Below are 26,381 nucleotides of genomic sequence, written 5' to 3' on the forward strand. Positions count from 1 at the left end.
CCTAATGAAATTAGATCCATCATGACTATTTTTTGACATCATTACTGCGGAAAGCAGTCGTATTACTACACGTTGACCATCATGTTACTATGCCGTTCCTGCAAAACGAGAACTGAATTACTGTGCAAAAGTGGAAGTGTTACTGCATGACAGTTACACGTTACTACATGTTGATGCAGTAACACTATCCAAAAAATGCAGTAAGATGCATTGTTACTGAACTTATAGTGTTTCTAGCACTCTTACAGTAACATCGCTATGCGATTGTAGTAACGTACAACAGACATGTAGTAACAAGTAATAGTATAGCATTACTACTTGTGGAGAGACAAATTACAAAAAGTCAAGCTTTGAAGAACAATATCTCCCAAGTGATGTAAGGTTTTTCAAAACCGTTTGCACCATGATGCTAGAGAAAAAGTGCTTATCAAAAGTAGATCCGTCATGACTATATTTCAACTATATTTGAACGTTGTTACTACACATAAGACACAGTGTTACTGCACATTGGTCGTCGTGTTACTGCACGTTCTGTGGGACGAGATCTGAGAAGAGGTGGGTGGTGGGGGGAGTTAGTAGGCGGGTTTGACCGGCGGGAGGGGGCTTTGACCGGCCTTTTACAGAGGTGGGAGGTGGGTTTTGGGCCTTGGTAAGGAGGGGAAGGTGGGTGTGACCCTTGGGAGGGAGGGGGTATAGAATAGCTATTCTATGCCTGGGTGTAGAATAGTTTATATATATATATATATATATATATATAGGACACTCATATGGGGCACCATGGTGCCCGGGCACCATGGTATCTAATGCACAAAATGACTCAAATTTTTCAAAATTTTCAAATTGTGAGTATATACCTAGTTATAATAATTTGATTCATACCTATACTTATCAACAAAACAACTCAAATTTAACTTTATTTCACAATCCATGATTACATACCTAACTAATTATATGTATGGATGCTATATACCTAGAATCAAAATCTAACAAAAACAAGTTCAAATTCAGTTCAAACTTGCTTTAAACTAGTTAGTAAAGTAGTTAATGTTAATACCTAAGTAATTGAAAAGGTTTCATACTCATTTGAATTGGGTATATACTCAATTTCAACAATGGTGCCCGGGCACCATGGAGCACCAAACAAATTTACATATATATATATATATATATATATATATATATACATATATATATATATATATATATATATATATATATATATATATATATATATATATATATATATATATATATATATATATATATATATATATATATATATATATAAACGTTTATAGTAAGGTTAATGTAATTTTAGTATGAAATAATATATCAGCCAATATCAACTCATGCATGCAACTACACGCCAAATATGCAAAACAAGCAAACAACAAAACACAATCAGGAAAAAAAAAAAAACCATGGAAAACAAAACATGCGAGACGTGTACTTATTACTTACAGCTCCAAGTTCGAATCCGACTCGGCATCGATTTGCCGCGTGCACGCGCGCATTCTTAATCCGAGTCCGTCATGTACGACAGCCACTCACCATAAGAGCAGCTTCGATCGAGATCGAGGTCCATTCCTCTGCATACCTCTTATTCCCATCCAGCCTTCCACCACTCACCATTGTTGCCAAGATCTCCAACAACCTAGGGATCGGAGGCATGGCTGCCGCGACGATCGCCAGCAAGCACCCGGCGGCCGACGGCGGCGGCGACGCCTGCTCCGGTGCGTCGCACTGCAGTACGTTGACGAACATCTACAACTACGACAGCCTGGGGACGCTCGGGGCGGGCGCGTGCAGCGTCGTCCGCAAGGCCCGCGATCGCCGCACCGGCGACACGGTGGCGATCAAGTGCTTCCACCCGCCAGGTGGAGACCTCGACGACGGCCAGCAGCAGCAGCAGCACGACGCCGTCGCGCTCGCCGGCCGGGAACGCGACTGCCTCGCCGCGTGCCGCGGCAGCCCGTCCGTCGTGCAGCTTCTCGACGTCGCCGCCGACCCATGGAACAGCGGCGACGTGTACCTCGTCATGGAGTTCGTCGGCACCCGCACGCTCCGCGACCTCACCGTCGGCCGTCCCTTCTCGGAGGCCGAGACCCGCGCCCTGATGCGGCAGCTCCTCGCTGGCGCCGCGGCGATCCACGGCGCCGGCCTGATCCACCGCGACGTCAAGCCGGCAAACATCCTCGTCGGCCCGGGCTGCGTCCTCAAGTACTGCGACTTCGGCGACGCCACGCCGGTCATGCCGCCGTATGAGGAATTCTTGGTCGGCACGCTCCGGTTCACCTCGCCGGAGGAGGTCGCCGGCGACCGGTTCTACGGCCAGGGCGTGGACATGTGGGCGCTGGGCTGCGTGATGGCCGAGCTCCTCACCGGCAGGTTCGTGTTCACCTCGTCGGAGACGTGTGAGGACCATGTCCTCGACCTGCTGGACCTGCGAGAATGCGACGTCGGAGCCGAGGACTCGCCGGCGTTCGGTGGCCTGCCGGGGCTGTCGCCGGCGGGGCGCGAGGTGCTGGCTGGGCTGCTGGCGTTCGACCACCGGGAGAGGATGACGGCGGAGGCGGCGCTGGAGCACCGGTGGTTCACGGCGGCGGCGGACTCGCCTGCCGTACTCAGGCGCCTCGCCGACCTAGCAGCTGGGAAGAACAACATGTAGTTAGGTCGTCGACACCATTAATTCTAGTGTCCTGACTCGTGAATTCATTCTTGTAATCTTTTTAATTAGCTTAATTTGCTTTGATTTGTAGCAATCTGTGCAGTAGAGATTGTTAAAGTTGCTAGAGAGAAGTAAAATGCATTGTCGTTGTCCCCCGTGTTTCCCTTGTTTATCTACGAGTGTCTACACATATATCCGTAAAAATCAACTGAAAATATATAAAAGGAAAGCTAGTCCATCAGACATGCATCGGGGAAAATGTTACGCGTACGATGTTTTTGTACGATCAAACGAGGACGGCGCTTAACGTTACGTGGTGCACGCGCATGTTGCAGCCCAAGCCCATACGCATATACTCATTATTTTCCTTTGCCTTTTTTCTCTGTATCCAAATAAATAGTATAAACCATGCCAAACATTGGCTCATACATGAATATTTGCTGCATCTTATCCTGATTTGTACCATGGGTGTGCATGGTAACACTTTGGCCATACATGTTTGTTATTATTGCTCCGTATTACTACCTCCGATTTTTTATTTTTTTTTAATACTAGCAAAAATACTCATGCGTTGTAACGGATAAAGTCAAAGTACCTATTTCAATTATAATAACTTTGAGTATAAGATTGTTAGATCATATCGGGTATTATAATAGTATAATGGTATATGTTGGTATTTTAATTGCAATGAATAATACAATTCTATCTATGAAGGAAAAATTAAGAGTTATATACCCAATTCAATTATAGTTTTAATATGCTTTATCGAGTCGGAGTCGGACGACCGTGTTCTCATGCAAGCGTGACATATCGCTTTATCGAGTCAGACTTGGATGATTGCCTCGATATGCCAGTAAAGCGCTTGCTGCAGCTCCTCTTGCTCGAGTCATATTCTACCTATGTGGGCGTGGAATCCTACCACTGCGTTCAAAAAAAGACACATAATTTTCCCATTAGACCCTTGAGTTTTTTTTTGAGAATTACACAGTACAACGTAGACATTTACAACGCACACGCACTCACCCCTATGAACGCACGCACACAAACCCTACCTCCTATCCTATGAGCATCTTCGAAGACTAGGCCGGCAAATCCTGAAGAGATTTAAATCCTGGAAAATTCGCTCCCATGTGGAGTCGAACCCAGGACCTCAGGTGCTACTGAGGCTCTTGTAACCACTAGGCTACAGGCCCTTTCGCCCCATTAGACCCTTGATGAGCATGCGAGAATTTGTAATGACACATGAGAAGCTGAGACGACACAGGAGGAATGGAATGTGGACTTGTAAACAAGATTCGCATATAAAAAATATATTTTGTGCGTACATATATATTTTTTATTTGTATATATTTTGTGCGTACAAGATTCGCAATACATACGTACATATAAAAAATATATTTTTTATTTGTATGTATAAAAATATACATGTATATAAAGTTTACACACGACGTGTACAAAGTTTATATACGACGTATATGTATACAAACTTTACATACGTACGTAGTTGAAAATAAAAAAAACTAGAAAACACATCACGTATACAAAGTTTGTGTACACGCGTAAACGAACTTTGTATGCGTGTATACGAACTTTGTATACACGTATAAAAAGTTTGTGTTTGAGCTTATACAAACTTTTATACACGTATGTAAACTTTGTATCCCGTACGTATAAAAAACGCAAAAAAAGGAAAACCGAAAAAAAATGAAAAGAAAAAACCAAAGAAAATCGAATAAAACAAAGAAAAAAAAAGCGAAAAAAAATCCCAGGCGCGGCACGGCCCTCCTCTCTGCACGCCACCTGTCCATCTTCGCGCAGGCGGGTGTGCGCGCGTGGTTGCGAATTAGCAATCTCGCCACCCATGCATATTTCCTTGATCTTTGCATAATATATGCACATCTGGTGTGTTGGTCCTTCCGCCGATTTGGTTTTCCCGATTCTTTTTCTGGTCTTTTGTTGCTAGTAAACGGTTTTCCCGATCTGATCAGTATAAGGTTTTTTTTCCAACCGACCGATCTAATTTTTCCGGTACTGGTAGACTTTTCTGGTCCGATCCGGGTTTTATATGTTTCTACCACTTACGATGTACAAAAATTATTTTTAAGTATATATTTTACTCACTCCTTCAAATTGTTTTTATATTATTAACAAATCCGATCATTATTCAGTGATGATTTGATAGGCCCACGCCGCAAAGCTGTTGAGCTGTGGCAGTGGTGATCACCTTAGCTACCTCAGGTACTACCGTACCGTACAAGTACTACGCTTCATCATGCATGTAGAAGGCAATGACACGTGCTAATTGCTTTGTGTGGATGGCCCGAGGGAGATCTTCAAAGGCTTTATTGTTTAAAAAAAAATAGATCTAGCGATGCAAAAAAATGTTAAAAATAATCTAAAATAGTGGGTTCACTAATTAAGTATAAATTAGTAAATATAAATTGTAAATTGTTGATTTAATGGATAAAAAATGTAAAATATTGTAAACTTTGCTTTTTAAACATTTCATTATTTGAAAATAATAGTATAGAATGGTCCGCCGATTTAAGAAAAAAAATCTTTTATTTATTAATTAATGGGTAAAAATTATAATTTTATAGACCTTATTTTTAAGTATTGTAGAGCTAATTTTGTGAAGAATATTTTGTAAAGAGTTATATAATGATATATAATCTTTGTAAGAATTATAATTATTTAAAGTTTATTATCACTAATAATAATTATTATTATCTCACCTATATACAGGAAGGAAAAGAACGAAAGTGGGGGAAGCGAGATTTATATATATTTGTAATCATATATGTAATCTATGTCTTTTATATTTTTATGATTGGAAAATATATGATTTTTTAAAGTAGATACTCCCTCATGTATTTAATACATGACACCGTTTAATTTTCATATATGTATGACCATTCATCTTATTAAAAAATATGTAATTGTCATTTATTTTCTTATAAATTGATTTATCATTAAAGGTTCTTTAATCATTGCTTTACATATTTATTTTATGTTTATAATTTTTTAATAAGCTGAATGATTAGAATATGTCTAAGTAAATGGTGTCGTATATTAAAAACCGAGGAGAGTATATTAAAAACCAAGGAGCGTATATTTCAATTTATAAGAATATATAGATATATGGAAGTGATAGATATTAATGCCAAGTTGAAAGATGAGACTGTCGATAAACATTACCATATATCAAATATGAGTTCACTATATTTTTGGATTCATGTTCCTCTCACTTTGCATAGTGCCATAGTCCATTTTTTTCTTTATTAATTTCCTTTTTTATCCATGCAGTAGTTTCTTTTACCTTTACCGGAGCCCAGAAAAAATAATAGAAACAGAAAAACAATAGAAATAGAAAAATAATATGCATAGGATTGTGTCGGTTTCCATGTTCTAATTTACTAATTTTCATTTTTCCGTGCAATTTTTTTTTTTACTTTGCCGGAGCCCACAGTAAAAATAATAGAAACAGAAAATATAATAGAAATAGAAAAAAATAGAAATAGGATAGGGTCGGTTTCCACATTTATTTTTCCCGGTGAAAAACCAGTCCTTGGTTCGTTCCATTATGAATATAGTCACTTTGCAAGATCTGCTCTAATCGCTAACCGCTAACCTGCTTTAGTACATGTTACTACTTACTAACTCACCTTTCTTTATGAATAGTCACTACGCAAGATCTGGACCATCGAATGAAAGATCCAACGATGCCTATGTCAAGTGCGAAATTAACTTGCAATTGATACCATCACTACACTGGATTTAGATAACTTTAAAAAAAACTGTCATTTCTAATCATGTAGGATGCAAAGGGTGCTGATCTTAAACACTGATACTTGATGAAGTAGCCATGCTAAGGATCTGCACTTTCGTAAATACCAAAATTTCGGAAACTTCGTTGGTCACCAGAATTTCGGGAATTTCAAGAATATCGATGGTTTATTGCACGAATTTATTTTAAAAGTTAACATCTTCGACTGAATTTGAATAAATTTTATATATTGCCTTGTTAACCTCCCTCTGTCCCAAAAAAAACTTAAATTATGGGTTTCCGTGTCTAACGTTTGGCCGTCTGTCTTATTTGAAAAAAATATAAAAAAATTTAAAAAGATAAATCATACATAAAATATTATTTATGTTTTATCATCTAACAATAATAAAAATACTAATCGTAAAAAAATTTCATATAAGACGGACGATGACACGGAAACCCAAAAATTGAGTCTTTTTGGGACGGAGGGAGGCTAAGATGGTTTCTCTCATATATTGGCCACACTGGCCCACACAACACCTTGTTATCCTTTCGAGAGTGAGCACAACAAATCCCCAGTAAGCAGTGATAACACCAAGAAAAAAAATGGGTCGTTGTCAGTGAAGAACATAGGTGAGAACAAGTGCAAGAGCCATCAAGATGTATCCAATCCCCTGGTCGATCGTCTTGCCGTCCGGCCGGCCGGAGCTCCGACGTCGGCGTGCGTTCGCCGCGTGCATCGCCTCCGCCGCCGCCTCCCTGCGCGCCGCCGGCGAGAGAACGGCGGCGAACATGAACAAGAAAAGCACAAAGGCATGCGCTCCTGAAGATGCCATGTGTATACAGGAGATGATGATGATGATGATGCGAAGAGAAGATTAAGAGTAAATGGATTTCGAGATGAGTAGTTTGCTGATTACTTGGTAGTGTGGTTGATGGTTTGTGATCCTCAAGAGGGTTTATATTTATATACATTATGCAGAACAGAGACTAAGTAAGACAGCAGTTCATGATTAGTCAATTCAGATTCAGTCATGGCTAGCTCTCCTGCATGTACGTCTGTCTAATCGTTCTTTTTTTAAAATAAAAAATTGGATGATTGTTTGTTCATTTTTTTGTGGATGGAAAAGAATTCATAGTCATGAAAAACATGAATCGCATGCTTTAGTTTGATTCAGAGTTTCAGACTCCTGCACGTACTGTCTCCGAAACAGAAACAACTCAATTACTCCAAATCCTATTGTATTCTGATAACATCATCGTGACACACTACTGCTTTCCGTTTGCAGCATCTTGAATATCCTGACATCTAAAACTTCAGCAACAATGTGGTGAAAAAAATTAATAAATTTAAATGGAGACAGTACACTTACATTGAGGGTGGTCGTTCATATTCTTTTTCATAGTGCATCACTCCAAATAATCTGAAGTCTAAAAAAAATAAAAAAAAATCTGAAGGAACTGATGAGTCTTGTAGCTGCTTGGTTTGTGCTTCACTTCAATAAAAAAAGATTCTCCCAAAGACTTGATAACTTCTTGATATAACCCTTTCTCACAATAGAACTACAAGTTTCAAAATATTGTACTCCTAAATAACCATGATTTTCAGGGATGCATATCACCTTGCCAATTAATTAGATGATCTTTCCTTCTAGGCACACCTCTCCAAAAGAATAGCCTTTTTCCCTGAAAAAACAATTGAATTTATTGCCTGATACGATGTATTCAGCTAATCATACATAAACGGTTTCCCTTATGGAGTATTACATGAAACAAAAATGAGTTTTTCAAAGAATCAATAAAGCCTGGGCTTCAGTTGGGAACTGTCCAGTTTCAGGCCTGTGCTTCTTTCCAAATTTTTGTACAGTCATTCATATTTGTAGGGATACAGACCTCTATTTCAGTGACACAGAGGGACAAAAGGTTGCAACAATTTCAAAAGGCTCAGGATGAAGAGCTGTCTCTTAGGACAATTAGTTATACTGCTATGCATAAAAGCAGGTCTTTTTCTTCAGAAGTTCTTGCAAGACAGACACAAAGATTACACAGCTTTGCATGTCATGAGGGTGACTAAAATCAAGCACATGTAAGAAATAACTATGGAAAAACACCCTCGGATCTGAAAAAGGAAAATAGTTGTTCTTTGTCAAGAAAATTAGTGAAAACCAGGAGTAATCAAGTGAAGAGATTGTTGTCAGCACAATTATTTTTGACTGTGCAGGAGTTAATTTTAATATTTTGTCTTGTTATTTTACAATTCTCATAGGGTTTTCTGCAAGTACCTGCATCAGTTATTTACCAGAGCTACTATGGCTGAAAGAGCAAGCACACAAATTCAGAAGGAAGATATTTATTTTACTACAAGAATAGCACATAATTACTAGCTCAGCTCCAGTTTACCCTGAGTCCCTGACTTCATTTGTATGATTCTCAATCCCGGCTGATCGATGAGTATAGGGTGGAAATATTGCAGTAAAATCGTTGCCCATTTGCCCGGGATTTCAACCGAATCAAATGGGGCCTAAAAGTTCAGAATATATGTTAAAATAGTCTGAACCCCAACTACTATATTCAGCTAACTCCTTGTGATTTGTGAACCTCCTCTCTGCTGTAACTGAAACCTGAAAATACTGTAACTATATATACACCAGCTGTAAATATAGCCTGCAAATTCAGTCTGTAATGGTTTTCTTTAATGAACATGATGCTCCTTTTCTTGGTAGGTGTACAGCTCAATCAAGTAACAGTGAAAACAAACTTGTCACTAACCACTGACTGAATGTTATGTATTATAGATGCTCCCGTTCAGAGTAAAAACAAAACTTTTTTCATATTTTGACAGACAAAAAGGACTAGATATAACAAGTGATGTTTATCAAACTTTTCCCCTTTGGATTATAGTATTATTTCAACCAAAACACCTGTTGAAGGCTACTATTAGATTCAGAAGTTCAGAACTAGGAACACCCACACGCTCACTGACTCACATACTCAACTGGCACAACTCCAGCCTTATTGACATCTTAGACATTTGTTGACTGAATACTTACATGAAGGTGATCCTCTTTTCCTGCTGTTCAATAATGACAGTGATCTGCTAACAAGTACAGCAGACTCTGTTCTTGTTTATTCTTCCTAGTATATGCTTTTCACAAACTACAAAACTAATCCCTTTTCCTGAAGATTAACAAAAAAAACTCATTTTTTTAGATAATGGGAATAAACTCCGGCCTCTAGACAAACATGGCTGTACACAGCCACAACAAACAAGCACTCTTGAACCAGAATTCAACAAGCTGATGATTTTATTGAACAAACAAGGCCTTGAATTGTTATGTACAAAGTGAATAGGATTTACATAAGCATGGTTACATTGACAACCAGAGAATAAAATTACATCGACTGCATCAATCAACAGTGACTGACAATGATGAATGATCAGGCCTAACACAAGACTACCAATCAACATCATCAGTGCTAAGTTACAGATTGACTGACAGACTACAGACTTGTCTGCCTTCTTCAGTCCTCCCAATCTAACCAAACAGAGGCGCGAAGCCGGCGAAGTTTGCTTTCTTGGGCTCCTCGGCGAACCACCGGTGCTCCAGCGCCTCCGCCGCTGTCATTCTCTTCTCAGGGTCGAACGCCAGCAGCCCGGAGAGGACCTCGCGTGCCGCCGGCGACAGCTCCGGCAGGACATCAAAGAAGAGCTCGTTGAGTTGGTCTTCCAGGTTGGCGGACAGGTCGGCGAGCAGCTCCTTCTCCGTCATGTCGCCTCCGAACAGCGGCGCGCCGGTGAGCAGCTCGCCCATGATGCAGCCCAGCGCCCAGATGTCGACGCCCGGGCCGTAGCAGTGGTTGCCGGCGAGCTGCTCCGGCGAGGTGTAGGGCAAGGTGCCGACCAAACACTCCTTGTATGGCTTCCCGGCGGGGTTGACGAACGTCGCTGAGCCGAAGTCACAGACCTTGAGGTCGCCGAAGCTGTTGAGGATGTTCTCCGGCTTGATGTCCCGGTGGATGACGTGCGAGGCGTGCATCTTCTTGGCGGCGCCGATGAGCTGCCGCATCATGAAGCGGACTTGCTTCTCCGGCCGGGCCCTTGGTAGCTCGTCGCGGAGGCTGCCTCCGACGAACTCCATGACGAGGAAGACGTCCCCGGACTTGGCGTCGGCGACGACGTCCTTGATCTGGACGATGTTGGGGTGGCCGGTGCACGCGTGCTGGCAGGCAGCCTCGACCCTGACGGCGTCGAAGTCGCGGGCGCCGTGGGGGAGGTGCTTGAGCGCGACCTTGCTGCCGGTGCGGCGGTGGCGCGCCATGATGACGACGCCAGAGGCGCCCTCGCCGACGACGTCGAGCTGCTCGTAGTCGTCGACGCTCGCCAGCGCGTACCTCCGCGGCCTCTTGGCGCCGGCCGCCGCCGCGGGAGTAGTGGATCCGGTGGCGGTCGGTTCGTCGTCCGGCGCCGCCGCGCGCTTGCGGGAAGCCGGTGGTGCAGGTGCGGGTGCAGGCGCCGCCATGATTCGGAATCGGAAGCAGTCAAGCAGAGGAGGAGAGCGAATCAGCGAAGCGATGAATGGGGATCGGAAGAGAGGAGGAGATGGAGGCGTCGATTTATACGCATCGGACGGCCACGACGCCGATTCCGACTCGGACCCTTTCTTTATTTTGGATTCGGACTCCGACTCGCACTTGGTGAGTAAAGGAGACGTGAGCGTGACGTTTACGTGGGCCACGAAGGCATCACAGGAAGCTGATCCGTACAGTTGGGTAGTATCATCCGTTGGGCCAATCCGACGGCTCTTATTTACATGCCTTGCTGATTGCCGTAGCAGGCCAAGCCGGCCCATCAACTCACGATGGTCTTTTGCTGCAAGGAATAAGTTCACATTACATCTCTCAATTTATCGTACAAATTTCATCCTCAATCCACAAAACCGGATACTGCCGAGGATCTCCTCGGCAGTATTTGACCCCAGTTTTAACTGATATGGCACTTACATGGATCGTTTGACTAGATGTTTGTCCTACGTTGCATTGACGTGGCGCCTACGTGGTAATTTGATCCCAATAAAATAAAAAATAAAAATTGGAAACCAAAAAATTAAAAAAAGGTGGGGCTCATATGTCAGTCAAACGAAAATAGTGGAACCCACATGTCAGTGGGTCCCACTTCCTCCCAACCTCTGTCTTCTCACTCTACCGACGCTCTCTCCTCTCTCCACACCGGCAAGCGCATAGGATGAGACGGGAAGGCCGGTGGGGCTGCCGGCACTAGGGAGGACAGGAACCCGTCCTTGCTGGCGGCGTCCCTGCGTCTCCACCTGCGCGGCTATGCTTCCCTGCACGTAACCACGTCTTTTCGGCGAAGATCTGGCAGGTCCCGCACTGGCAGTGAGACGCCAGCGAAGACCACGGATGGCTCTCTCTCCTCCGCCATCGGCGATGGCGATGACCACTTCGACCGCCTCCCCGACCCACTTCTACTCGTCATCTTCAACAGTCTTCTCCTAGATCGCACGCATCGTGCTCGGCGGCATCGTCAAGCCCATCCAGGCGCTTGGCCAGATACTCTGCCCAGCCAACTCCGCCTCCGTCCTCGCGACATCCGTACCCTCCACCTGCAGATCGAGCTCCTCGCCGGTGAGATCAGCATGGGAGAATGTGTTCTGCTCAAATGGAAGGCGGACTTCGGGTCCACACTTGGCAGCTGCATTATCCTCGGCGCGTCCTCTGCCAGTAGCAAGGATAGCAGCTACGTAATCTTCGGCGTGCCCTCCGCCGGCGAGGACGGCAGCTGCGTCCACGTCGCCTTCATTCTCTGCCGTTGTGGGCTACGGCGCCGTCATCCTCTGCCGCCGAGGGCATGCCGCCATCCTCCCCCGGTGTCGCGGGCCACGCCGCCGTGCACTCTACGATGGGAGGAGGGGAGAAGGAGAGCTGGAGAAGGGGAGGAGAGGGAGAAGAGAGGGGACGAAGGGGAGGTAGTGGGCCCACTATTTTTAAATTTTATTATTTGACTGATTTGTGGACCCATATATTTTGTTTTATTTTTAAAATTATTAAATTTTATTTCATGTGCCACGTCCGATAAAGACTGAGTCAAATTGACCATGTAGGTGTCATGTCAGCTAAAACCGTCATCCAAGCCACTGTGGGATCTATATTGCACTGATTTTGATAGTTGAAAGACCTATCGCATCTGGTTTTTCGGTTAAAGGACGAAAATCGGATTCGTCGACAAGTCAAGGTGAACTTATTCCTTACCTGTAAAGTAAGGGTACTAGCAGAGACGAGTAAACTTCAATTTAACCACAAAACTGAATACATAACTACTCTTCAAAAGTGAAAGTCCATTCGAAAAGCACAAAAAAAGTGGTGAGTTTCGCACAACTCTATTATGTTCAAAGTATTAGCTACAGCACTGTAAACAATAGCAACTGTGACCAGACCATATGATTGACAAAAACAAAGGCGCTGCATTGGAATACAAGCTCCAGAACTAAAATAACTAGTTTTTTAAAAAATAAAAAACTAAAATAATTCTGCAGTGCAAAAATCTTCAGTAATTTGAACCAGCAATATTGAAGGTATCACAAATAACAAGCATGAGTAGTCTTATGTTATCCATAATGCTTTCTATTAGTCTTTTCTTCCTTACTTCACCACACAGAAATTGGTCTATGGTAAAAATTGGATCTTCAGTTGACTACTTCTTTTACAACGAAGAAAGGAAGAACATAACAGGATAAATAAGAATTGTAATGCTATATTCTGCGATACCTTTTATTAAAAAAAAAAACTTGGGTAACAAAACATCGCGTGGTTGTACAGAGCTGAGATGGGCCGGCCAGGTATGCTTCAGCGATGAGCACAGCAAGCAAAATAAGAGCCGTCGGACTAGTTCAACTGCGGATACAACACGAACTGCACACTCATAATTTTGGAGCCAAGTCAGAGGATCCGCTTCCGCATGACATGACATAACAATCAATACACTGAAACCAAATTTGTTTTCCCAAATGCCAATACTTCGTGATTTATAACGAAATCTTGTTACAAATGTGAATTATAATAAACGCAACGATAAAAATGAATTATAAAATAGTAGATATTTTAGGAGAAAATCTTGATTAAAAATTAGAAAATAGTTAATACGCCATACATTAGCACTTAATTTTTAACATGGCTCACACGTTTGGCCACGCAACACCCTATAATCCTTTCCGGATTTAGCATAATTAATAATTTCCCTATCTAGTTCTCAAAATATATACCAAGACGAGGAACAAGAAAGAGTTAAAAAAAAATGTCGCCCCTCAGTGAAGAACATAGGTAAGAACAAGTGCTAGAGCCATCAGCATGTATCCAATCCCCTGGTCGATCGTCTTGCCGTCCGGCCGGCCGGAGCTCCGACGGCGGCGTGCGTTGGCCGCCGCGTGCATCGCCTCCGCCGCCTCCCTGCGTGCCGCCGGCGAGAGAACGGCGGCGAACATGAACAAGAGCAGCACCAATGCGTGAGCTCCACCGGTAGATGCCATAAATATACGTGTACGTAGGTGTAAAAGATAATTAAGGATGTGAAGAGAAGATTAAGAACTAATGGACTTGGTGGTGATCGGATCAGTTTGCTGGCTAATTACTTGGTATGGTTCATTGTTTCGTGATCCTAACAGGGTTTATATACGTAAGATAGCTGATCATTTGTTAATTAATTCAGACATGGCCGGCTGTCCTGCACGTACGTCTACTCGTACGTTTTTTCAGTCTTTCGATGAAAGAATATTTACTCGTTTATACTACCTCTGTCCCATTTTAATTATCACTTTGACTTTTTCTTTTTAACATTTAACCATTTATTTTATTTAAAAAAAATAGTACAAATATAAAAAAGAATAATTAAGTTATACTTTAATTACTATGGGTAACAAAGCAAATTACAAACAAAATAAATAATAATTTCATAATTTTTTAATAAGACGAATATCAAAAGTTAAAAAAAACTCAAAGCGACAAGTATTTTGGGAACGAGGTAATACGTGATCATAGAAGAACTTGTCAATTCTGTCGGATATATCGTGGCCACTGTCTAAATCAATTTAACATTCCGCTTCAGATGTCTTGGAACTAATTACTCTCTCCGTCCTATTTTAAACCTAGTCATAAATTTTCGGATCCAACTTTAATTATATATGTCTTAATTAAAATTTTTTGAAAAAATTAAAAAACATAAGTCACGCGTACTATTCATGTTTTATCATCTAATAACAACAAAAATATTAATCATAAAAAAATTAAATAAGATGGACAATCAAAATTAGACACGAAAACTCATGACTACGATAGGACGGAGGTAGTATGGAATTTGAGTAGAATTATTGTCGACGAGTGATACTCGCGGAACGGATGGATAGAGTATTGGGGTACGTTGGAGCTGGGGTCTACGTAGTACGACATCAAAATAGACAAGGGACAAGGATTATACTAGTTCAGGCCTCTTATCAGGTAATAGCCCTAGTCCAGTTTATATGGGATTGATGATGATGAGAACAAATTACAAAGAGAGTAATCGAAACAGGCGATACCAACGAGATCGTAGTCGAGGGATTCAACGAGATCTCCCGGCGAGTTGGCTCCGTATACTCTGGCTTTGTAAACTTTGGTGGGTGTGTTGACGATTAGATTCGATGCCCTTCGCCTCTCCCTAGGGGTTTCTTTTATACCATGGAATATCTTGACCCCTAAGTAAGACTTAGGTATATGCAAATTGGCACGATATAACCAGAGATTTTATCCCCTCCGAGTAGGAGTCCGGCAATTCCTTAACCCATAGAGATATTTTTCATAGTTTGACATAAATTCCTAACGGCGTATACGGAAACAATCCGTACATGTGAAGACATAACTTATCGGTATATTACATAAGTCGTAGGATAGAGGGTATGCCTTATCCGTAACCCTGAAAATTCTTTAAGCAGCATGTGTGGGTCAGTGGAAGTAACTGACGGCTCCAAACAACATATTCACAAGCGAAAAACAATTTGTGAATAAAACTTTTATATACGTGCTCTTAGCGACCTAAAGCAAAGGCTGAAAAAATAAACTTCGATTGAAAAAAAAACCCTAAAATCAACTCTAAATTTAAATTTAAAAATTCAAATTTTGGCTGATAATCATAAACATAAGCGAAAAGAGGAGGCTGTGATCTTGGCCTGTGGTTTCTTCGATCCGACGGTTGTTATACAACCATGAACACCGAGCACATATGCATAAATAGTAAGGTGAACAAGAAAATAAAAAGAGAGAGAAGAGAGAGGATGAGACATCCCTCGTGCAAGGATCAGAGTAGGATTTTCACAAATTTTAAGAAGTAAATAGAAAAGAGTGATGCTGATTGAATGAAAGTCAATAAAACAAATAATTTTGTTGTATTGGGACTAATATATTAGAGGTAATATTTAGTATATGTTGCCTCCTACTGTTGTATTGGGACTAGTATATTAGAGGCAACATGTAGTTATGCTCTTATGATGCCGTTTTTACACATCTACTGTCATCTCACTACCATTGATTTTACACGTTAGGACTAGCTAGCCTCAACGTCCTATAGAGAATGACCAGATGTGTAAGACATGCTATTATGATTAGAAATTCCCCGCAGGTAGAAACACTACCTTGAAAATAATGACATTAACACTTGCTGATTGTCTTAAAAAGATAAAATAGCAATAAATGTAGTGCGAAGTTACGAGTACAACCACTAAAGTTTAGTTCAAGGAGCAATTACATTCTTACCCCTGATTTGGAATGCAATTGTGATTTTACGTTTATTTGTGATTTTAGCCTTGTTTTTTCAAACGAAACCTTCTGTTTGTTCCTGTTTTTGGATGACAGTTTGGTGAAATCCATACTAAATGAATTAAAACAAAGATAAACCCAAATCAAATACTAGTACTAGCAGTAGCAAGCATCAACCGGTTCTTGGCCGTACCGAGTCTCAAGCCCCAACCCAAGCGGCGGGTGAGGTAGCGGGCTAGCTGCGGTGGGGCGAGGGAGCTCCGAGGAGCGCGAGCTGGTTCGTGGCTGGGCGGCGGCGGCGGCCGCACGCGCTGGCCGCTGGATGAGGCGACCCGCAACCAGCTCAACGGCAAGGAGGACCTACTGGTGGTATACGATCTAGACGAAATGTTGTTGTGGTGCAGCGGGCAGGATCAGGATATTGGCTTTGTTCTTTTTTTTTAAAAAAGAAACGACAGTACGAGTTTTACCGGAATTTATAAGAAGAAGAGAATTGACCCTATTTATAAGTAAAACCGGACACGAAAACCATACAACTACACAGTTTTGCTATAGGGAAACCGACGAAACCCCACAGAAGGACAAAGCAAAACGCCTGTGGCAAAACAACTACGAACCAAAAGGTGACCGAGAGAGAAGCTAGACCTTCAAGGCGAGGCCTCCAAGGAGGGAAGTAATGATAGAAGCCGCTACCAACGCCCGTCCAAAAAGGACTGGGTTTTCACCCGAAGGGAAAGAGAGTCAGCAAGGCGACACTTCCATTGAGGATACGGCACCCGCAGGTGTCGATGTCGCCGATCCTGGAATTCCAGGCAGGGCTTTCACCAGAGACTCCATTAAAAGATGCAAGACCTCCAAGAAACCAGAGCAAGAGTACTGAGAGTTATTGTTGCCCAGCTTATCGACTAAACCTGATACAGTAGCTCCGACTCCGCCTAAACACTAAAACTCTAGCACTACAAAGGACAAAACACACCGATCCAAACTCGGCACAACGGCAGGTTCACTAAGACACAGGACACTTAAAGCACAGACGAGGCCAAAGAGCCCTGACGACAAACAAACCGGACCAACTTCACGGACGAACACATCCCCTCATCCACCAAAAGACTCCACGACCATGAAGGGAGGAGCATCAAGGAAGGTGAGGTCTGCCATGCCAGAAGAGGAACCGAAACATGAAGACAGGGCAGCAGAGACAACGGAGTCTTCCATGTTTCTGACGAGAACTGAGGCGGAGGCATCTCCACCAAGAATCGTCGGGCTTCGCGGGAAACCACCCTTCACAACTACAACAACGACTTCCAACTTCACCACCAACAAAGACAAGAGTTGGGGCAAGCAGAGCAGCAGAAAACACCTAGGAGGAAGGAAGGGAGGAAGGGAGGTGGCAACCGCGATGGGGGTGGGGGGAGGGGGTGGACGTCGCCGACGCGCACCCTGCCGAAAGCCGCCCCACCGGACCGACGAAGAGACCAACCCGCGCCGCTTCGCAAGCACCAGCCTTCTGCCCACGCGCGCTAGCCACCGCCGCGCGCGCCGGCCACGCCCACCGATGTGCGCAGCCGAGGAGACCTCCGCCGCCGGCCACTCTCCACACCGGCGCGCCGCTATCCTCTACGACTGGATCTAGCTGGTGGAAGGCCAGATCCGGCGATGGCAGAGGCGGATCTGCCGTAGCCTAGCTGGGACGGCACGCCGCCGCCACAACCCGCCGCTGGCGGTCGCCGCCACCCCCGCGCCTGAGAGGAAGCGCCGCCAACTGAGAAAGGCCCCGCCGCCACCCTCCTCGCTCGCCAGCCGGCTTTCTGGCGGTGAGCTCTGGCGGCGGCGAGGTGAGGGGAAGGGGAGAGAGGGACGGCAGCGCTGGCCGTTTCGCCTCCCATGTCGCCAGACGCGAGGGCGACGCGGGGGTCCCAAGTTAATATCTTGAAATTTTCTTGTGTATGGTACATTTGGCTTTGTTGTTTTCTCCAACAACTTTATAAACTTTTGGGTACTCATAGCGTGCTTTACAAACTGCTAAACGATGTGTTTCGTACGAAAACTTTCTATATGAAAATTATTCTAAAATATCAGATTAATCCATTTTTCAAGTTTGTAATAATTAAAACTCAATTAATCACACGTTATTACTACCTTATTTTGGAAACACTTAACCTTCATCTTCACGAGATTCAAACCCACCTTAAAGGCGCATAGTACCATGCCTTTGTATGATTTGTAGCTATCTAGATCACAAAAGACGGTCCAGATCAAAACAACACAGTACCTATGAACAGTTATTTCGAAAGCTACCCGTACATTAATTAGCACCTCATTTCAACGAGGGTTGTGGTTAGATCTAAAGTTTGGATCCAAACTTCAGTCATTTTCCATCACATCAACATATCGTACACACATAATTTTTCAGTCACATCATCTTCAATTTTAACCAAAATCCAAACTTTGCGCTGAACTAAACACAGCCAAGTCTCACATGTTTGGCCACGCAACACCCTATTATTCTTTCCGGATTTAACATAATTAATAATTCCAAGATGAGGAACAGGAGAGTTGAAAAGAATGTCGCCCTCAGTGAAGAACATATGTAAGAACAAATGCTAGAGCCATCAGCATGTATCCAATCCCCTGGTCGATCGTCTTGCCGTCCAGCCGGCCGGAGCTCCGATGGCGGCGTGTGTTGGCCGCCGCGTGCATCGCCTCCGCCGCCTCCCTGCGTGCCGCCGGCGAGAGAACGGCGGCGAACATGAACAGGAGCAGCACCAATGCATGGGCTCCGCCGGTAGATGCCATGTATATATATGTGTGGGTGTAAAAGATAATTAAGGATATGTGAAGAGAAGACTAAGAGAGTAATCAAGAGCTAATGGAGTTGGAGGTGATCAGTTTGCTGGTTAATTACTTGGTACGGTTCATTGTTCGTGATCTTAAGAGGGTTTATATACGTTATGCAAGAGTACTAATTAACATAGCTGATCATTTGTTAATTAATTTAGACATGGCCGGCTCTCCTGCACGTACGTCTACTCGACGTTTTTTTAATCTTTGGATGAAAGAATATTTACTCGTTTATACTAGCTAGTAAGTAGTAATTGGAGAAGAACTTGTCAATTCTGTCGGATACATAGTGGTCACTGTCTGAATCAATCTAACATTAATTCCTCTTCAGATGTCTGATCAAGCGTGATGCCCCGTCATGATAACTTATTGGAACTAATTAAGAAACTTGAGCAGAATTATTTAAGCAGCATGTCTGGGTCAGTGGAAGTAACTGATCTTGGCCTCTGGTTTGTCCGATCGGACGGTTGTTATACAACCATGGACACTGTGCTGTATATCTTACGCTGCTGCTTTTACACGTCTACTGTCATATCACTACCACTAATTTTACACGTCAGGACTAGCTAGTCCCGACGGCCATTAATTTTACTAACGTGTACAAAATCTTCTATAGAGAAATTTCTTTTTTTTTCTTGACAAGCTTACAACAATGTAAAAAAAATGAATCTTTTTTATGTCAGCTGCACACAAAAAAATAATTTTAAAAGCGTCGTTCGTTGCCATGATGCCTGGCACCGTCGTGCGTTCTTCTCCGGTCACCCGCCGCCTACGCCTCGCTGTCAACAGCGCTCCGGTCGGGGGGCGACGCCGACCACGCCCGCCGCCGCCACCGGAGCTCGTCTGCTCTGCCGCCCACCCACGCCGTCCGCTGCCCGGGAAGGAGAGAGAGAGGGGGGAAAGGGAAGAAGAGAGGAGTGAGGCTGACATGGGGGCCCATATGGGCCCCACCATTTTGAAATTATTTTTTGTGTGCAGCTGACATGTGGGGCCACACTTTTTATTATTTTTCCGAGATATATTTGCCACATAATCGCTACGTCAGTGCCACGTGGGATGGAGACCTAGTCAAACAAGCCACATGGGCGCCACGTCATCAAAAAAACCGCCTTCAAAACCGTCGATGAACCTCGTTTGCCTGGTTTTTATAAGTTGGGGGACGGGTCCTACCCGGTTTTGCGGTTAAGGGACGAAAATCGGACTAGACGACAAATTAAGGGATCCAAAGTGAACTTTTTCCTTCTTGTTGTCAAACCCTTACCATCATCAGCACCAGGCGCGGACCCAGGCTTAGGCCAAGCCCTAGCTGGCCTGGTCCATTTGGCAAGGCCTGTCTCTAAATAGTGAAAATGTAGGAAAAAGTCCATTTGAGTCCCTCCCTTATACCTGAATCTAATATGCATTCACTCAACCGCAATACCAAATATATCAGCTCCTTCAACTATTAAAGCCCATCTTATTTTGCCCCCAATTAACGGTTTTGAAAGTGGTTTTATCCAATGTGACAATCCAGTCAATAAGAAAAAAATAAATATAGTGGGACTCATATGTAAGTGATCATCCTTCCCTTCATTGTTTAGCTCTCCTCTCTCGCTTGGTTGCCATAGCAACCACGCCGACAGCAAGTAACGCTGCAGTGACACCAGCTGCTCTCTCACTGCGCCGCACTTTGCAATTTCATCTAGGGATCAACTCCCCATTCTTCCTCCTTCCTCCTCTCGGCATCCTCAAGCAGCCAGATCCGTGAGCATCGGCCAAACCACCGCAGCTGCAATCTTCAGTGTTGGACAAGCTGCCATGCTCATCGAATCTGCATGCAAAATTGCAAACGACGCCTTTTGGAGGAGCAACCGCCGCACGCCTGCCCTCTCTCCAACACCGCCAATCGAGAAGATCGTTAGGGTAAGAGAGGATGGAGACCGACGATGGCGCCAAGCCCTAGGAAGATAGATGAGGAGGGACCACATACCTACTCTACCAAGACGGCGACACCAGCAAGAAGCCCTCCTCCAGTGGTGGTGCTCCTCCACCGTTGGCCGAAGCCGCAGTGACCACCTCCTAATCCACACGCGACAAGGCCGTAAGTAGATCCACCTCCAGCACCATGGCCCTCCCTGCAATGCGTTGAGCTCATCATCGGTGCCTCCCCATTTCTACCCGAACCACCACTGCTCACACATGTGGCCAACTTCGTTCCCCTCACCTTCTTCCAATCCCTCTCGCTACTGACCATTGCTTGCAGCACCTTGAGCTGCTACCTTGTGCACTTGTCCATGGACATTGCCAGCGCTGGCCCCTTTTGCTCGCTTCCACCACTTGATCCCCTCCCCCGCTTTGGGCCATCACTATTGCGCTAAGTCTCGCGCCACCGGATCTACCTCCGTCGCTCGGGAGCCCACTTCCAGAGGGCACTTTGCTCTATAGATGGTCATCTGGGCGGCACGGCCCAGGCATGGCTGTGCTTGGGCCAGAATCTATCGGGCCGGCATGGCCCGACCAACACACCGGGCCATGTCGTGTCGGCCCACATGCTGAAGCATCGGCCCAGACATGACCTAATATGACTCGTGCCGTGTCGGGCCGGCCCAAAGGCACGACAGCCTATTGTGCTTCTTCATAAAAAAGTCTAATTTACGTCCCTTATTTCTTTGGGCCATGTCTGAATGATTGTAACAAGTCTATTTTACGTCCCTTCTTCTTGGGCCATGAATTATATGGCTGCATTAAGTCTAATTTTAGTCCCTAAACTATTTTTCTTCCCTCCTCATTGGATCGGGCCGTGCCGGGCCAGCCCACCGTGCCAAGGTATCGGACCAGGCATGGCCCAGCTGTCGAGTCAGGCCAGCCCGGGCACAACCCCAATCAGACCATGCCGTGCCTGGGCCGGGCCACAGGCCGGGTCATCAGGCCTTGGGCCTTATAGCCATCTATTCCTTGCTCTGCTCTAGAGCGCTAGTGAGCTTGGTGCCGTCGTCATCCCGCCCGACTACACGGTGATTGCAAAATGAGGCAGGAAGTTAAAGAAGTGGTCACCGACAAATGGGAACCCATGCATGATTACAAAATGAGGCAGGATAGGAGTTAGATTGTCAGATCATAGCTGAGGGAGTTAAAATAGACTTTTTCCGAATTTTAAGTCTATATGGGGTTTGAGCCTCAGGTCCCATGCCATGGCCCAGGTGGCCAGGATCTGGGGCCGCCATTGATCGGCCCAATTAATTAATGTCATAATCGTTCTTGCTGACCAAGCAACCGACTTTCCCCTCCCTGACCTTTTTAGCCATCCCTCCGCTTTTTTTTTTTTACAAGTGGTTGGAGTAAATTTTTACAGAAGAAACATATAGCGCAAGCTAGATTATATTGCAGCCACCGGCTATATAGCTTGTCCAGTCTCTCATCTGATCTCGCATGCATAATAATTTATGGTTAAATACAAGCAGCGACGTTGGTGTTCCTTGTCCTCCGTATATATAAGGCCTTTCACAATAAAAGCACCCACCACAAGATAATAACTAGGATGAAGACCCTCTCTTCATAGTGCAAGCACTGAGTGGAACCCACAAATATCTGCTAGTGGGACCCACAAATCCTTAACTACCCTTCGAACCAGCAAATCCCCAAATTTCTCCTCTCTCAAATCCTTCTCCTCTCCCAAATCCCCTCCTCCCTTCGCCGGCGTAGGCTCCCCTCCTCCCTCCGCCGGCGCGGGCTCTCCTCTCCTCCGGGACGGGCGGCGGCGGCGGCACCCTCGAAGACGGCGGCACAGCGTGGATCTGGAAGACGGCGGCGGCGGGAAGACGGCCGTGCGGCGGCGCCCTCAACCACCGATGTCGGACGAAGACGACGATGAGCTCGTCCGGAGCAGCGGCAGGGTCGTCGAGACGTGGAGCGGCAACGGCGCCCTCAGGCTTCCCCGGCGGCGTCCTCTAGCTCTCCCTGGCGGTGCAGCTACGAGCTCCCCGACGGCGTCGGGTTCCGAGCGATGGTGGCGGCGGCGGCAGCGGCGGCCGATCTGCTCACGGTGGCATCCGTAGACGCATGAGCTGCGTCGTTCCTTTTTCGTCGTCGAGTGGGCCCTGCGCCAGGCTTTTTTGGCCGAGCGCCTCGTTCCTTTGGTGAGAAGCGAAGAACCCACCGTAGCTATGGGTCCCACCTTCTTTTCCCTCCACGTAGACATAGCACCCCCTCCACATAGGAGCACTGTGAAGGGCCTAATAGAATCTTCTCATTCCGGCCCAGCGAAGAAAAGAAAACAAAAGGAAAGAAGAGCTAGAGAAGCTTCTTCATGATATATACTGAACAATTGAGTATTAATCCTATGTGCAATCATGTCTATTCCATTCGTCGTCCTAGAATAAAATTATTTGTCACCCATCTCACACGTACTGTTACCGAATTAAAAAGACGGAAAACCTCCACTTCTACAAATCACAATGTAATTATCCCTCTTTATCTACCACCAACATATCTATCCTTTACTTTTTACAAACTCCCATACAATTTTGATTCCAAATAAATTTATTTTGGGACAAACGGAAGGGATTAAATTAAAATGATCTTATTCTATGACGAGTGAGTATCTCTATCTCTATCTCTCTTTTTTTATTGGAGTATATATTACATCTTAGAGCTATATATCGGGAACATATATATCCTACGCACATAAACTTTCCATGCACACTCTGTGCACAACAACTAGCAAATGTTATAAAAATTCTAAAAAAATAAAGATATATTTTCAATAGTGTTACACATATATGTGTAATCGGATATTCAAATTCATTATATTGTAGCCGTAAAAAAAGACAAAATTCTGACATGTTTTTACTCTTAAAATATTCAGAGATTTTATTTTTTTTTAGGCTAAAATAAAATGAATTTGAATATAAAACTTTGTATATATATGTAATATTACTAAAAGTACATATCAATTTTTTTCTAGAATTTTTGGTGATATCTGCTAGTTCGTGTGTATATAGTGTGCACGAAAAACTTGTGTGTATAGGATATGCTCCATAATTCTATATATCTGTTGGTGTGCAAAGCTGGTGATATTTGTTGATGTGCAAAGCTGGTGACCTGTCGATCGAGTCCGCTGTTCTTGGTCAATCTTCTGTCAAAGTGCACAATATTATTGTAGGATACTCCATAGCAACAGATAGTCAGATGGTAGCTTAGCTACTTATTAATTAGACAATTACTGTATGCATGCATATATACATTGGCACATATTTATGTAGTAGTCCCAACTATACATATCAGACAAAATGTTTTATTAAAGGCACTGTTATGGTACATTCTGCTACTACACCAGTAGTAGCTACTACTTGAGAAAGGGACCAAACACTATTACAGATTCTTTCATCTGTGACGGCCCATAATAAGACTGGAATTTGCGGGCTGTCACAAGGAAGTAATCTTAGTCGGGCCAAAGTTTCGCCCGATTGAGATATGGTCGCACAGCCATGGTATATCGGCATAAAACTAAAGCCCGTCACGGATGACACTTATCTGTGACGGGCTATAGTTGAGACCCGATTGAGATGAGGGTTCCATATCTTAATCGGGCCTAAAAGAAGCCTATCACAGATGAGGGTCATCTGTGACGGGCTCCAACTAGAGGCCCAATTGAGATAAGTTTAGTGCCCGTCACAGATGACACTCTTTTTTGACGGGCTTTTATTAAGGCCCCGATAGAGATTACTTGTATGCCCGTCATGGTTGATTGTTTTAGGGACGTTACAGATATTTGTTGCACAGTATAAATACCCCCCACCACCTATTGTAACTGTATCCCACTGTTCACTATTTTGGTGGGAGGCTGTAGGGGGTGATTTTTTTTCCTTTTTCCAAGGAAAACAGAAATTAAATTCCCAAAAGTGATCAAAATGGATCAATCAAGTGAGTAATATTAATCATTAATTGAGCAATTTCATCACGTCTTACTTTTGCAATACTAATCTTATAATATGTGCCTCTAATTTGTTTTTTTTATTTTGTAGCAATTGATCGAAGTTGGATGTATGCGAAAAATTTGAAACGTCATTCTACGGAGTACAGAAAGGGTGTAATAAATTTTATGAACGCCGCGGAGGAGGATCAGATAAGAAGAAACAATGATTACATGTGTTGTCCATGTGCAGATTGCAAGAATGAGAATATGTTTGATAGCAGAGAGGACGTACAGGGTCATCTGATACAACGAGGATTCATGGAGCGCTATACATGTTGGGTGAAGCATGGAGAGCAAGAATCAGGAAGTGGAGCAGCAGTAGACAGAAGTGGTGCGCATAATCAGGAAGATGAAGATGAGCATGACATGTTTATACCTTCTCCATTGGACGGTGAAATGGTTGATGTGGATCACGATCTGCTGCAAGACATGTTACGTGACGTTGAGGACCCAGCCCAGAATGAGAGAGATGGAATGAAGTTCAGCAGGTTGGTCAGTGATTCCGAGACGCCTTTGTACGTTGGATGCAAAGCAAAACACACTAAGTTGTCAGTTACCTTGGATCTAATAAAGCTGAAAGCAAGTAGTGGATGGACAGACAAGAGTTTTACAGATCTTTTAGGAATTTTGAAGGCTATGCTTCCTGTTGAGAACACATTGCCCGAGATAACATACGAAGGAAAGCAGGTTCTGTGTCCACAAGGGTTAGAGGTCCGTAAAATTCACGCTTGTCCCAACGACTGCATATTGTACCACAAGCAATATGCAGACTTGGATGCTTGTCCTGTCTGCAAGGCTTCTCGATACAAGCGAAAGAAAAGTGCTGACGAAGGAAATAAATCAAAGAGGGGTGGTCCAGCAAAGGTTGTGTGGTATCTACCTATCATTGATTGTTTCAAGAGAATCTTTGCTAATCCGAACGAAGCGAAGTTAGTACGTTGGCACGCCACGGAGAGAAGGAATGACAGTATGCTTAGACACCCATCGGATTCGATTGAATGGAGGAATATCGATCGAAAACATAAAGACTTTGCTGCCGACCCTAGAAACATGAGGATATGTCTGTGTACGGATGGCATGAATCCTTTCGGTGACATGAGTAGTACTCACAGCACTTGGCTAGTTCTTATTGCGAACTATAACCTCCCACCATGGTTATGCTTTAAACGGAAATATATTATGTTGTGTTTGTTAATCCAAGGTCCGAGGCAACCCGGCAATGATATCGATGTATTCCTAGAGCCTGTTATCGACGATCTAGAAATTCTTTGGAAATAAGGTGTGGAAACTTGGGATGCATATGGTCAGGAGAACTTCATGCTAAGAGTTCTATTGTTCTGCACCATTAATGACTA

The 26,381-nt window shown here is 44.0% G+C and overlaps 2 protein-coding genes across 2 annotated transcripts; one reads left to right on the plus strand and one right to left on the minus strand.

The window, feature by feature from the left end:
• Positions 1-1,669: 1,669 nt before the first annotated feature.
• Positions 1,670-2,668, plus strand: LOC107276272 (putative cyclin-dependent kinase F-2). The gene has a single exon (XM_015758048.1). It carries the CDS (start codon positions 1,670-1,672, stop codon positions 2,666-2,668), a length of 999 nt encoding a protein of 332 aa, XP_015613534.1.
• Positions 2,669-9,729: 7,061 nt separating this feature from the next.
• LOC9269042 (putative cyclin-dependent kinase F-2) lies at positions 9,730-11,066 on the minus strand. Its single transcript, XM_015758434.3, has one exon. The coding sequence runs from the start codon at positions 10,952-10,954 to the stop codon at positions 9,971-9,973; it is 984 nt and encodes a 327-aa protein (XP_015613920.1). The 5' UTR covers positions 10,955-11,066; the 3' UTR covers positions 9,730-9,970.
• Between the last annotated feature and the right edge of the window lie 15,315 nt (positions 11,067-26,381).

This window comes from Oryza sativa, chromosome 10, assembly GCF_034140825.1.
Source record: "Oryza sativa Japonica Group chromosome 10, ASM3414082v1".
NCBI classification, from domain to species: Eukaryota; Viridiplantae; Streptophyta; class Magnoliopsida; order Poales; family Poaceae; genus Oryza; species Oryza sativa.